We start from the raw sequence: 14,259 nt of genomic DNA on the forward strand, positions 1-14,259 counted from the left end.
AACTGGACGAATAATAAAATTAATCTCAGTCCCGATTAATTTTATGCTAATTTTATGTGTGTGTGTGAATTGGAATGTGTGCAAAGGAAGATTTTCCAGTTTTCTCCACTGCCAAATGAATAGACAGTTGCGGCCAAAAGTGGTGTTCGGAGGGGATAATTGTTTTTAATGACCTACAAGTTCGATTAAACCATAAAAAATTTGAGGAATTATTTTAAGTACGAGGGAAGAACAACACTAAACTTCATTAAGGTATTTATCTGGCAAAATTATTTAGCAAAAAGGCAAACTTACAGCTACAGGTTTAATTTTACTACGCAAAAAAAAAAAAAAAAAAAGAAAACAAGGAAAAATTCATACATTGACAACAACATAATCAGTTATTTATATTTCGTTGGTTCTCTCTTGTTTTTTGTTATTTCTTTGTATGGACACCGTGGCCACAAAGGCTACATTAAAACACTTTTTATATAAGTCATTATGTCTTCATCTCGTTTGAGTGTAAACTATTCAGACGACAGTTCACAAAAAAATATTTATTTCTTAATCTGTATATTTTTTTAAATAAGCACCAAACTACTAAATGCACCTTTATGTTCCATGAGGCCTGAGAAGTTAGACACATTCTTCATTGTATTGATGTGCATGAATGAATCTTTCAAAATAAGACCAATGACGCGTATCAAGGCAAATACAGTAAATGTTGATTTCATGTGGATTTTTCCATTGCACAAAAAAAGCACAGAATCAGCTGCAGAAATGCTCTTTTTATTAAATACTTTCCAGATCAAGTTTCAATAATAACAAAGCTATGATAAAGACCTACTAACATTCAGACAAACACTTGATAGTTGTCATTTCATGGTTTTATTAAATGTATGATCATGCAAAAATCCAGCATCCATGTTTAAACTCCGAGTATATACGAAGCCCAATAGTATACCATTACAATGCAATAGATTTACTTAGAATGAGGGGAGCATACCAAGCAGAGGCTTTTGTTTTATATATTTTTCACTATTTTCTACAATTTTTTTTTTCATTTTTTAATATGGTACATCACTTATAATTCCCAATGGAGTGATTTTCATGTCGAGATGCAAATACTATGAGAATTTTTTCCCTTTTTTATTAAGTAAACACAGACAGTAAAAAAAAAAAAAAAAAAAAGATTTACCAAGAAAAGTACACATGCATATTCTCTGGTTTATTTAACCTGCGTGTTTGATTTCTCCTGTCATAGGACGGGTGGGCCAGAAGACTCATACATCTGCCGTCTGGCCCGGGATTCAGACTGAGCTTTCAGGGGTTGGATATTTATTTCGCTAAATCTACCAGCTAGTGACTCCTCATCTCAATCCCTTTCATTTTCATGGAGCTGAAGATGTCGACCATGTACAGTAAAAGGAACTCTTGGATGGGTTTAAATAAAAATGAAAAGAATAAAAAGCGTAGATCTAGTTTGGCCAGGCAAGGCAGCAGTTCCCCATAGCACAAACAAAGGAAAAATGACAAAAAATAGCAATAAAAAAATGCAAGAAATAAGCGCGAGACACAAAGCGGACGTGAAAACAGCATCACATACAATCTGACAGCATCACTACTTACTTAAAAGACATTGTCATTAAGGTGATAAACGCGCGCGCACACACACACACACACACGTGCGGAGGTATAGTCCTGATATGTCACAAAGCCCGGCACACAATGAGGTGTGCGAACACTACATGTATTTACAGACCGTTACAAAAGACTGATGTGTTTCAAGGAGACGGGGTGAACTCGTGGTTTTGGTTGTTTTTTTTCCCCCACACGTAATATATTGCGTCAAACGAAACTATACTAAAATCTATCTAAAGACAAAACCGTAGCAGTGATGAAAAGCATCCGTGCAACTACAGACTCAACAGATTAATCACTTGCGAAAAACCAAACCCTCACTTCTAAGTTAAGTAACAGTAACACTAAAACGGAGTTTAAATAGTCGGTGCCATAAAGCCTGCGTAATATTTGTGGTGAAATCGAACAAACTGCTGTGAATTTCAATTGTACAAACATTAAAACTGTGATTTTAAACAACTTAACTGTGGCAACTGGACGCGTTGTTTCGGTTTTCCTCACCCGCTCCTTGTGATGGGATGAACTGAATGGCATGTATTTACAGAGCACGTACACCCTCATCACCGACATGAACCACGTCCATGACAACACTGAGGACAGGGTGAGTTAGACACGTCCAACATTACTAAAACAACTGAGTACGTGTACAATGCAGCTGAGTGGTGGAAGAAGGGATGGCGAAGCTATTTTCATCATGATGCAGTTTGTAAAAATTACTAGTCCTCCTTTGAACTCAAACCTGACGAGTTTGGAAAATGGGAATGAAGTTCATGTCTGACTATCACAGTACATCCTGCCTGTGTGTATAAAGGCAGTGGTTTGTCTATGGCGCTAATATGATATAGCAAAACAGGAAGGGCAAATCTACTGGTCAGCGTTTAGTTGTGTGCTGTTCACTTGGGCTTTCGTCATATTAATATCTAAATGGAGGATTCAATTTATACAAGTTCCAATCGCACACACACCCACACAAACATACCGAGCGCGATCAGGAACGACATCCTTCCCTAAACCTGGATGGTGAGAGTTCATACCTCCTTTAAATATATCTGTATATCTTTACATGTTTATTTAGATTAACTTAAAAAATAAAACAGTCTTAAAAATTCTAGCTGAACATAAAATACTTGTTACGTCAGTCCAAGACAAAAAAAAAAAAAAAAAAAAAAAAATCAAATAAAAGAAAGAGTTCCACATTAACACAAAAGATTACTAAAACCTGGGTCGCACAAACCTTCTCAGACCCAAATTACATAAAAAGCCAACACCGAACAGAAACACTCCTTAAAAAGACTAAAAACTACACTTTGGTTCTTTTTTGATATGAAGAACTTCTGCTCTTGGATTAGACAACACCTTCCCTTAATTTTTCATATAATTTTGTTTCCAAAAATCTGCAAAGTATACAAGAATGATTGTGATGACAAACCTGTAAACTTTAGAAGCTTTTGGGCGCTAGTCCATTTTGTGATTTTTTTTTTTTTTTTTTTTTTTTGAAGTTCAGCCCCCCCCACCCTGCCAACTCACATCCTGGTTTACTTACATAAATGCTTTTTCAAACTTGATTGTAGCTTCTGGTTCAGCTAGTGATTTTTACAATGTACAGTATATTTATGAATTCATAGACCAGTACTTACAACACCTTCTGAACATCTTTAACGGGCAAAAAAAAAGAAAAAAAAAAGATGGTTCCGTGGGAAAAGGACAAAACAGCACCCCCATGTGGGCGTCAGATACATGCACCGTCCCTTGGGCGGGGCCACGGCCGCGGCCAGCTCCCATTGGTCAAAGATTGGACAGGATAGGTGGTGTTGACAGTTGAACTGGATGTTGTCAGAGTTCCTCACTGGTGTGTCTGTAACTTTAAGAGCTGTCATCCAGCTGGCCTTCACATGCCCGTCCAGCCACAAAGAAGAAACATTCCCATTATCTCGAGAATCCAGGTAAACTGAAAGAAATAAACAAAACTTTCTGTGAATGGAAATGTGCATCATCAGTCTTATGCATAGTATGTTACTTCCTTCAAGGGATTGCTTTCCTAAGTTATATATTTTTTCATTTCAACACTCTCAAGGTGTTCCCAACCTTTATGAGTTTCTTTCTTTTGTTGAACACAAAACAGATATTTTAAAGTTTGTTGGTAACCAGACAGTTGACGGTAACCACTGACTTCCATAGTAGAAAAAATACTATGGAAGTCAATGGGTGCAGTCAAATGTCTGATTACCAACATTCTTTAAAATATCTTATTTTGTGTTCAACAAAAGAAAGACACTCATAAAGGTTTGGAACAACATAAGGGTGAATAAATTATGGGGAAAAAAATTTGTTTGGGTGAACTATCACTTTAATCAGGCACGTTTTTCACATTAGCTAAATTTCAGGGGGCAAAATGACAAAAACTGTCTATTGTTAGTGTAGCGATGTAAGAAGCACTTTCAAACCAAGCAGCCTTCTGCGGAAATTACACAAGGCCAACCTGAACCAGTTGCAAAATCTGCATGATGAAATCATGTGAAATTCCCATTCATGTGGATTTCTATTGAAATTACTTGATTTTTTCCACGAAAATTTGCAGAATTATAAATGTGACTGCACCTTTAGAGGATTTATTTAGTGCGGACGGGGTGTTACCTGTCCAGTGCAGTTCACTGTAAGGGGGCGGCTGGTGCCCCTGAGCAGTGGAAGTGGACGTTAAGCCACTTGCTTTCACGGCGGTGCCACACACGCGTCTCCTCCGATTGGCAGCTACGCGGGCGGCCCTGGCTGTCGATGTACTGCGTCAGCCGGATATAAGCAATGCAGGCAGCGTCCTCCCCGATGAGATGAACGTGAGGATTGAGAATAGTGGTGTGCACGGGCTTGTTGTTCTTACTCAACACTGTAGAAGTCAAACACATTGATTGGATCTCAGTTATGGTCAACAGAAAAGCAACTATACTCATAGTTAGACATGACTCACAGTGCTCAAAGTAAAACTTGTGGAAGTCCATCCCCTCGACCAGGTTCCCCAAAGCTTCAGGCTCAAAAGAGGTCAGACCAGGGTCACAGATTCTCCTGTGGTACATAAGAATGTTTACAGTGAAGCAATTTAATTGGAGTGCGGATACAACTGGATATTACCAGCATTTTGTGGCTAGATACAATATTCTCTCAAAATAACAGGAGCATCTGTTCACAGACTACTGATCAGCCTGGGAATTCAGCTCTTTCAGACCGATATTTTATAGGCCTGTTTGTACATTTTTAATATAAAATGCAACTTAAAGCCTTAAATTCATACAATGACCTACAATTTTCATAATATCTTTGTTACAAAAGTCTAGAGATCCCCGTGTTGCAGTCAGGTGCAGGTGGGCTGTACTTACGTGTATGCTTCAAAGTCTCCATTGTTGACAGCTTCGATCAACTGCTCCGTGATCTTTATAATCTCCTGCTTACGAGCTGCTCGAACAGAACGGGTGAAAGATGAGGGATGATGGAGGGAGAGGAAATGAAATGATGAAAAAATAAAAAAAACAACAACAATGGAAAGTTAATAAGCACAACCTGCACTGCTCACACTGCAGATACCTGCGAAAATGTCATATTAAAGAGATTGTCGACCCAAAAATGAAAATTCGGTCATTAATTACTCTCATGTCGTTCCAAACCCGTATGACTTTCGTTCATCTTCGGAACACAAATGAAGATCTTCTTGATGAAATCCGCGAGCTTTCTGCCCCTATTTTGGCAGCCACACAACTACCACTTTGACGCTTCAAAAAGTTCATCAAGAGCAGCACGTTTGAGCTTTATTCAGCAAGAGGTTTGTTCTCGTGCGTCAGGCAGGTTCGGTTGGGCTTCTGTTCATGTTGGCTGATCAATGTTTATTTGTGAATAAAAGCCTATTTTAAATCTGTTCGTCATATAAAGAGATCGAGTCTCTTCAGAAAATGTGGACTAAACAGCTCAATTATGGATTAGTTTTAAGATCTCTATGAACTTTTTGAAGCGTCAAAGTGGTAATTCCATAGCTGCCAATGGAGGGACAGTCACAGAAAGCTCTCAGATTTCATCAAAAAGATCTTCATTTGAGTTAAGAAGATGAACGAAAGTCTTACGGGTTTGGAACGACATGAGGGTGAGGAATTAATGACAGAATTTTTATTTTTGGGTGAATATCTCTTTAAGGCCTACTGACACCAAGAGTGAAAGTAACATAAAACTTCAATCGTAACTCAAATTTATCATTCTGTAAAAAAAAAGACATATGCCTAAATAAAAATAAAAAGTGTTGAAAATACTCAGAAATCAGTTTCACCTTGATCTGAAATGGCAGTTCTGGTCATATGACCCAAAAGCTTGTATCTTATTGGTTGGCGAGTTTTGGTGCGTTCACGCCATGTCGTAGTTACTGTAAATACTTGATGACAAACTGGAAGTTCTACTCAGAGGTTTTCACCTTCCTGCATTTATACATTTCTATGGCAACACTATTATTGTCAAAAGGAATCCATTTAATATCGGAGTAATTAATAGACAAAAATATAATAAAACAAGTAACAGTCGTTATCCAAAAGCCTTATTAATAAACATTTAAAGTTATTTAGTAGGACATTAGACATTATTATCCAACTCTTTTCTAGAAACAGTCAAATCTATTGTATGTCTTCTGTTTATTTTCAAATTAATTTTGCATTATTAAGGCATTAGTCAATGATTGGAATTACTGAAGTGTTTCAGAGTTTCAAATTCAAAGTCAAAATCTTGTAATTACGATAATTCTGACAAGCCGTGAATATCTAAGAAAATGAGAATAAAAATGTGCACATTTTCTAACACTGTGTGATGGGGACAGTACAAATGCATATTTTTAATTTAAATGCTTGAGTTCAACATAAATAGGCCTTCATATTGTGTAAATAATATGCATTTGGATTAACACGTTATTCGTTAAACTACTAAAAATCTACCCGCTAAAAATCAGTCAGAACCTTGACTAACACAATACAAACTGCCCACTGTGACATCTGATATAATGTCACTAGCTAATTCTATTAGTATGAAGAAGTGATTTCCTGTAGATAACCTGTGTGTGTATGTGTCCTGGTCTACCCCACACACTTACACTGAGCTGCGGACACACTCGCTGTGATACCGCCGACCCCATGGACTGAGGCACAGGGGCCAGAATGAGTTCGCTCTAACTCTGGACATGAGGCATATTCTGAACTGTTCCATGCCAAGCGTTTAACTTCATGCACGGGGACGGCTGCAACACACAACGCAGCACACGCAACAGTGAAGTGATGATGCATGCAGAAAGAGAGAGGACGCATGAACACATGAATATGAAGTACAACATCACATCTTAGATCACACAAAATAAAAATTCTATCATCCTTTTTTGCATCCACAGAATACAAAAGGAGAATATTTATGCAGCTCTTTTTCAAACCATGAAATTACATAGGGATGGATAATGTTGAGCTATGAAAATGTATCATAAAATTGGTTTATATGCCTTATTTAGCATATTCAAAACCATAGTATATTCAACAGCGTTATTCTTTTTGGAGCCTCCCAGTCCCTGGTGACTTTTGTATGGAAAGATCAGCATGAACATTCGGCTAAATTTCTCCTTATGTATTCATTTGGGTTTGGAACAACATGAAAGTGAGTAAATGATGATAGAAGTTAAATTTTGGGGTAAACAATTCCTTTAATGCCTTAAATAAAAGTATATACAATATAGTCATTTTGCTGTACTTCATAAACGGTGTTAGAATGCACAAAAGGGATGAATAAAAAAGAATGGAAAAGTTTTAAATGGAATTATGATGTTCAAAGCAAGTCAAAAGACAATGAATTGATCACTTATGAAGTAAGGCACAGGAGGGAGGGTGGAGGAAACTGCTGAAGACAGATGCAGACAGATGTTAAAAGAAGAGAGAGCAGGTGTGGATGATGTGTTGCAGCTGCAGTGTTTTCTGGCTTGGACACAGAATCAACTTATACCATTACTCCTCTCATATGTTATTTTATTCATGGTCAGCCACTTAACAGAAGCCTTAACTCGTATGTGTCAGTTCCAACTTTTTCGTTAATTTAAAAATAGTAAAATAATTTTATCAGCATCCCATTTGTTAACATGAATCTATATTATGCATATACAGTACTGTATCTGTGTTGTGTCCACAAACTGCCCACTAGCTTTCCCCCCCCCCAACTGGATTTTAAAATGCTGTGGTTTATAATGGTTTTGGTCATTCAAATTGGGGTTTAAGATTTTTTTTAATGTTTTTCAAGAAATCTCTTACGCTCATCAAGGCTGCATTTATATATGATCAAAAATCATATCAGTACATTTTTATTTTAATATATTTTAAAATGTCTGTGATGGCAAAGCTGGATTTTCAGCATCATTACTCCAGTCTTCTGTGTCACATGATCCTTCAGAAATCATTCTAATATGATTTGCAATTTATTAATGGATCCTTGCTGAATAATACAAGTCTTACTGACCCCAGACTTTTTTTAAAGTAGTTTATGTAAATGGCTTTGGCTAGTTGAAAAAATATAATACAATTATTTCAAATTAAAAACAAGCATTAGAATTCATAAAGGACTATGAATAATGATAGAAGAAAATAAAAGCATAATTTCACTAGATACTCTACATACTAGGCCTATTTCAGGTTTTTCTTAAGGTCCGCAATACATTAGAGACTGTATGGAGTAGTTTCTCATCAAACAGTGACAAATGAAATCACAAATGTGTAGCTTGGTTGTGGGAATCTATTGAAATGTGTGTATGTGCAAAAATGCATATTAACGTTTACGACGTGTGCGAGATCAATCAGGGAGGAGAATGTAGGAAAAATCAGTAGAAGAACATCTAAAGGGTCAATCTAGCTACTAAAGGGCATGTTCTGTGACTTTACAACAGTACAGTTGAGTAAGTAGCATGCATCAGGGGGTGAATACATTTGTGAGCAAAAAAGGGGATCAACAACTGTGACATACTGTTCTACACGTAAAACAAGTGACTCGTATGATAGTATGCTGAAGGGCAGAAAGGCGGGAGTTGTGGGGGGGTGGGTGGGACAAAAAGGTCTCGACTTGAAGGTTTGAGGGGGAGATTGAAGGTGCCCAGGTGGTACGAGAGGATCTTGACTTACTGGCAGGAGAGCCCAGTGGTGAAGCCACCAGAGCGGGCGGCTCTTCCCCGGCACTGCACTGACTCATCACGGCACTGTCACTGCTCGCTCCCTGCGCACTCTCGGCTGGCACAGCCCCAAAACCACACGACACCAGGAGGAAAAACACACACATCTCTCATGTCCTTCACCAGCCGAAACAAACTAACACATACACCACACCAACGCTGGCACGCAATCATGACTAAATAGCTTAACGGTCACGAAGACGCTGGATGGGATGCGTTTAGATGAGCTGTTCTCGATAAAAGAAGCACTGTGTTTATGGGAACAGAACTACAGGTGATGATCCTGGATTTTCCATGAGTGATGGTGTGACGCAGGTCTGTATCTATGGGTGTGGTGAAGCTGAGTCGTGTTTGTTGTGCTTGGACAACAGCGCGCTCAGAAATTGTTTCTCCAGGCTCCGCGGCAATTTCCTGTCCTCATCACCTAACCTCAGACGTGACGGAGCTAATGATAAGGCTCTTTAAGCTGCTATTGTCTGTTCAGGCTCGGAGTGAATAAGGAGAGGAAATGAATTCGAGCCTGGCCCTTTTCGTGACAGAAAACTGTATCGGCGAGAGTCCCTCGGGAAAAACAGTCCGGTTCACAACATGCTAATGAATTTACAAGACACGGCACATCAACAAACATCTAAATAAGTGGGGTGAAAAACACAGGACACACACACACACACACACACACAAAATCTACAAGGAAACCTACTGAGAGACTGACAGCTTAAAAACAGATGTATATTATGTATATTTAAATTGGATTAAATCATTTGAATGTGGCTGCAAATTCATTTGCGTGACAATGACAAATTGCGTGAGTGATCTGACAGAAATGCTTATTAAAGCCCTAGTCAGATGGGACTAGTTTTCTCTGAGGACGTCAGGTAAATTTGTGTTTCACAGATGTACTTTGCAATTTTATTTGGTTTAATTTGAATTAAACATGTCTTTGTTTTTCCTCCACTATCTTGGAGTTCAGAGAAATCTAATCCCATCCGGATAGGAATGTTTGTGAATGCTTTGGGGGTTTTTTTCACAATGAATTTGCCCTCATTTACTGAATACTGTAGCTAAATCTGTCAAGTGCACCTTCACTATGGATCTTTTCGAACATTGTATCTCTAAACTAGCAATTTAGCTGTAAACCAAAAGGGTTGTGCCATCATGCATGTTAATGTGTAAAGCACAATCCATCAAACCCCGTCTCAATGCCCTCTACCGTAATTCCCCTCCTTTCCATCCGGCAGCATGAGTTCATGGCCCTGCCTTCAAATCACAAAGCTTCATGTGTCTCCACAGCCTCATGTTTCATATTTCAAATGGCTGTTGACTGATGTGAGATGTATATTGTTCAATCAAAGGCCTTTTTGGGACTGCAGTACCGGAAGTGTTCGGAGAGGAGAGGGATTACCCTTTTGACACGAGCACCGGGAGCTGGAACTCCACCGTGCTGAAGGCATGCAGAGAACAGGAGAGAAGATCTGTGTACCTTTCCTACCTTTCATATCCTCTTCCTCAGTGGTGTTACAGCTCTCTGTGGAGCCCTGAGGACAGAAACAGAGACAGACAAAGAACATACAAGACAAACAATACATGAGACATGAAGGAAGTGTCATGAATAGCATTAGGCTATGGTCTCTGAAATAAGTTTCAGAATTAGGGGTGGGAATCTTTAGGCACCTCACGATTCAATTCAATGTTATTGATTCAGAGAGTGATTCTTGATACATCTCAATTTTTTAGCAACAGTGCAGGGCCACAAATATTTTGCAAGTAAAAAAATAATAAAATAATATTGATAATAATAATAATTATAATTATATATATATATATATATAATTAAATCGTATATACACTCACCGGCCACTTTATTAGGTACCCCATGCTAGTAACGGGTTGGACCCCCTTTTGCCTTCAGAACTGCCTCAATTCTTCGTGGCATAGATTCAACAAGGTGCTAGAAGCATTCCTCAGGGAGTTTGGTCCATATTGACATGATGGCATCACACAGTTGCCGCAGATTTGTCGGCTGCACATCCATGATGCGAATCTCCCGTTCCACCACATCCCAAAGATGCTCTATTGGGTTGAGATCTGGTGACTGTGGAGGCCATTTTAGTACAGTGAACTCATTGTCATGTTCAAGAAACCAATTTGAAATGATTAGAGCTTTGTGACATGGTGGAAGTAGCCATCAGAGGATGGGTACATGGTGGCCATAAAGGGATGGACATGGTCAGAAACAATGCTCAGGTAGGCCGTGGCATTTAAACGATGCCCAATTGGCACTAAGGGGCCTAAAGTGTGCCAGGAAAACATCCCCCACACCATTACACCACCACCACCAGCCTGCACAGTGGTAACAAGGCATGATGGTTCCATGTTCTCATTCTGTTTACGCCAAATTCTGACTCTAACATCTGAATGTCTCAACAGAAATCGAGACTCATCAGACCAGGCAACATTTTTCCAGTCTTCAACTGTTCAATTTTGGTGAGCTCTTGCAAATTGTAGCCTCTTTTTCCTATTTGTAGTGGAGATGAGTGGTACCCGGTGGAGTCTTCTGCTGTTGTAGCCCATCCGCCTCAAGGTTGTGCGTGTTGTGGCTTCACAAATGCTTTGCTGCATACCTCGGTTGTAACGAGTGGTTATTTCAGTCACTGTTGCCCTTCTATCAGCTCGAACCAGTCTGGCCATTCTCCTCTGACCTCTGGCATCAACAAGGCATTTCCGCCCACAGAACTGCCGCTCACTGGATGTTTTTTCTTTTTCGGACCATTCTCTGTAAACCCTAGAGATGGTTGTGCGTGAAAATCCCAGTAGATTAGCAGTTTCTGAAATACTCAGACCAGCCCTTCTGGCACCAACAATCATGCCACGTTCAAAGTCACTCAAATCAACTTTCTTCCCCATACTGATGCTCGGTTTGAACTGCAGGAGATTGTCTTGACCATGTCTACATGCCTAAATGCACTGAGTTGCCGCCATGTGATTGGCTGCTTAGAAATTAAGTGTTAACGAGCAGTTGGACAGGTGTACCTAATAAAGTGGCCGGTGAGTGTATATATACACATGTATAATAAAAGAAAAATATAAAATACCTCAAGATTTGACTTGTTTTTGATTAAAAAATAACTGAACGCTTTAGCAACAATACAGTACCATAGTCTTGCCAAAGTTATACAATTATTATTAGTAGTATATTAATAACAATATTATTATTATTAATAAAACTTTGATTAGCCCAGATTAATTTAGAAAGAACTGTAATAGTGCAATTTGTGAATTGTTCCCCACCCCTATTCTAAAAGCTCCTGAAAATTGTACCTTGGGGCCATCGGCAGGGTTGTGCACAACTGTAGTTTGTGGCTCCTGTAAAATTTAACAAGATTTCATTTCATGATTAAAGTAGGTAAGACTCATCCACAACGATCTGGTTAAACACAACTTCCTCAAGGAATAAACACGCATAGTTTTAAAGCTGAGCTTGGTTAAGACACAAAATAAGGAATTTGAGTTCATATATTGATCAAAACAGACTATTTTTTATGTGGAAATGAACATAAGGTTGAGGTTCGTGATGAGTTTGATGAACACACAGCTCACTGCAGAAAAACCGACCACACGTGTACACTTATAAAAATAATAAATGGCATGCGTCACAAAGATCTAAAGATGCAGTTCCTCAAATTAAACTAACATTCTGCCAGAACCACAGGGATAGAGAATCATAAATGAGTTAAAAATCTGCCTTGAATCAAGCAATTTCTGGATTATATGCCCTATATGTTTCCTCTGATTAACTTCCAGTTATTTACCCATTTCACCCAAACTGATCCATTTGAATCCTTAAAATATTGAACAATACTGCATAGTGCATATTATTATTCTAATTGCCATTTCTGGGTCTTGTGTGTTTCATATACCCCAGTGGTTGCTAGCTGTCCATCAGCACTGTGAAGGCTTTTGGAGGCATCGGGACGGGTCGGGGGTTAACTTGTGCTCTTAATGGATTGTTTTGGAGGTCCCAGGATACTCTTAGCTCAGCTATTTGGGCAGTCGAGCAAACAAGGCCCATCTGAAGTGTCAATCCGCTCTCCTTTTCTTAAATCTCCAGGGGACACTCCTAGTTTCCAACATGGCCAAACAACTGACAGCTTTATGCGTGGGACACTGCATCTTTACTGTGACTGGTTTATGCCCTCTGACTCAAATTACCTACTTATTTGCTGGAATCCATACATTTATGCTACTCTGTATGGTGACTTGGCTCAAATTCTAGTCTTATATTGGTTATTTTTCAGCACCATGTATATACAATAAGTGCAATGTCAAAGACGAACTTGTCCGATGACTAGATTTAGTATGTAGTTGTAATAGCAGTGTAGTTGTAAACGCCTACAGAGGCAAACAAGAGGAGTGCAGAAGGACATAAACCAGCAGCTTACGGACAAGAACAAATCCTTATATGTTTATAAAACACCACAATTATGTGTACCAGGCGTGCTTTGAAAGGACATGAGCACTCCAAAAAAAAAAAAAAACACACATAAGGGAGGAATGACTAAGACATCTACTGCACAGCAAACTACAGGTCTGATGTATTTAGTACATGCAAAAACTTCTGACATGCACCAAATACAACATTAGCAGAAATGTATTATGGGATACGGTCAAATGAGTAGATGTGTTACAAAGAGTGTTGAATGTAGATGAGGTACCATCGGTGTAGAAGAGGCCGTGTTGCTTTCTTTCATGGCGTTCACTACAGCGCTCACTACACTGTTTTTAGTGTTGTTTGTCTGGGGCTGAAATAGAGAGGACATATACAACTTTCTTTTCAGAGAGATGACATCACTAGGGAAATGATCGGATCGGATGGCAGTTAAAAATCACACATCAGATGAATAACATACGCCAGGAAGATGACTGTACAGAGTTATCCATCATTCAGACAGAGGGCGACAATTAGTAATGGACATTTCATGGTACCTTACAGCTGTAGTCAAAATCATTATAATACAGTCTGATAACTAGATCCGCTCAGGCAACACATGGGTTGTACAACGGCTAATTTGTAAAATAACCTCAGAGCGCAAGACTTCTACAGCAAAGCACAGTCTACTGCCTAAGGGTACCAATATACTTTTACTAAATTGTGGTGATTGAATTAAAACCAGTTCAATAGTGGTAGAGATGGAAACCTCAAAAGGCTGCAGGAGAGATTAAAACATCTCAAACTCCACAAGAAAGTCGGTTTATAAGGAACATCTGTGGACTTACCTTGACTCCATCTGCCTTTTTGTTGAGTAAACTTTTGCATGCTGTAGGGAACAGAAAAAAATCAAATTACTACATACAGTGTGAGTGACAAAACCAGCAGAATGCTCACAACTGCACATATTTCAAATAAATCCCATATAAAACATTTAACAAAC

General features: G+C 38.8%; 1 protein-coding gene across 15 annotated transcripts in view; it reads right to left on the reverse strand.

Moving 5' to 3' along the window:
• Nucleotides 1-2,998: 2,998 nt before the first annotated feature.
• The window catches only part of camk2g1 (calcium/calmodulin-dependent protein kinase (CaM kinase) II gamma 1), a 112,317-nt gene continuing 101,056 nt past the window's right edge, over nucleotides 2,999-14,259 (reverse strand). For 2 of the 15 annotated variants that reach the window (XM_056233699.1, XM_056233697.1), the window contains 10 exons: nucleotides 14,105-14,145; nucleotides 13,543-13,629; nucleotides 12,149-12,193; nucleotides 10,311-10,365; nucleotides 8,784-8,888; nucleotides 6,731-6,874; nucleotides 4,989-5,064; nucleotides 4,583-4,677; nucleotides 4,255-4,501; nucleotides 2,999-3,568 (listed from right to left, as the gene is read on the reverse strand). In XM_056233699.1, coding sequence (XP_056089674.1) covers nucleotides 4,269-4,501; nucleotides 4,583-4,677; nucleotides 4,989-5,064; nucleotides 6,731-6,874; nucleotides 8,784-8,888; nucleotides 10,311-10,365; nucleotides 12,149-12,193; nucleotides 13,543-13,629; nucleotides 14,105-14,145 — 881 coding nt within the window. In that variant the 3' untranslated portion in view covers nucleotides 2,999-3,568; nucleotides 4,255-4,268. The remainder of the gene's footprint in view (nucleotides 3,569-4,254; nucleotides 4,502-4,582; nucleotides 4,678-4,988; nucleotides 5,065-6,730; nucleotides 6,875-8,783; nucleotides 8,889-10,310; nucleotides 10,366-12,148; nucleotides 12,194-13,542; nucleotides 13,630-14,104; nucleotides 14,146-14,259) is intronic. The other 13 variants (XM_056233700.1, XM_056233703.1, XM_056233702.1 and 10 more) reach the window with 9 other exon arrangements.

The sequence above is a fragment of the Rhinichthys klamathensis genome, unplaced genomic scaffold (assembly GCF_029890125.1).
Source record: "Rhinichthys klamathensis goyatoka isolate OS25496 unplaced genomic scaffold, OSU_Roscu_1.1 h1tg000376l_1, whole genome shotgun sequence".
NCBI lineage: Eukaryota > Metazoa > Chordata > Actinopteri > Cypriniformes > Leuciscidae > Rhinichthys > Rhinichthys klamathensis.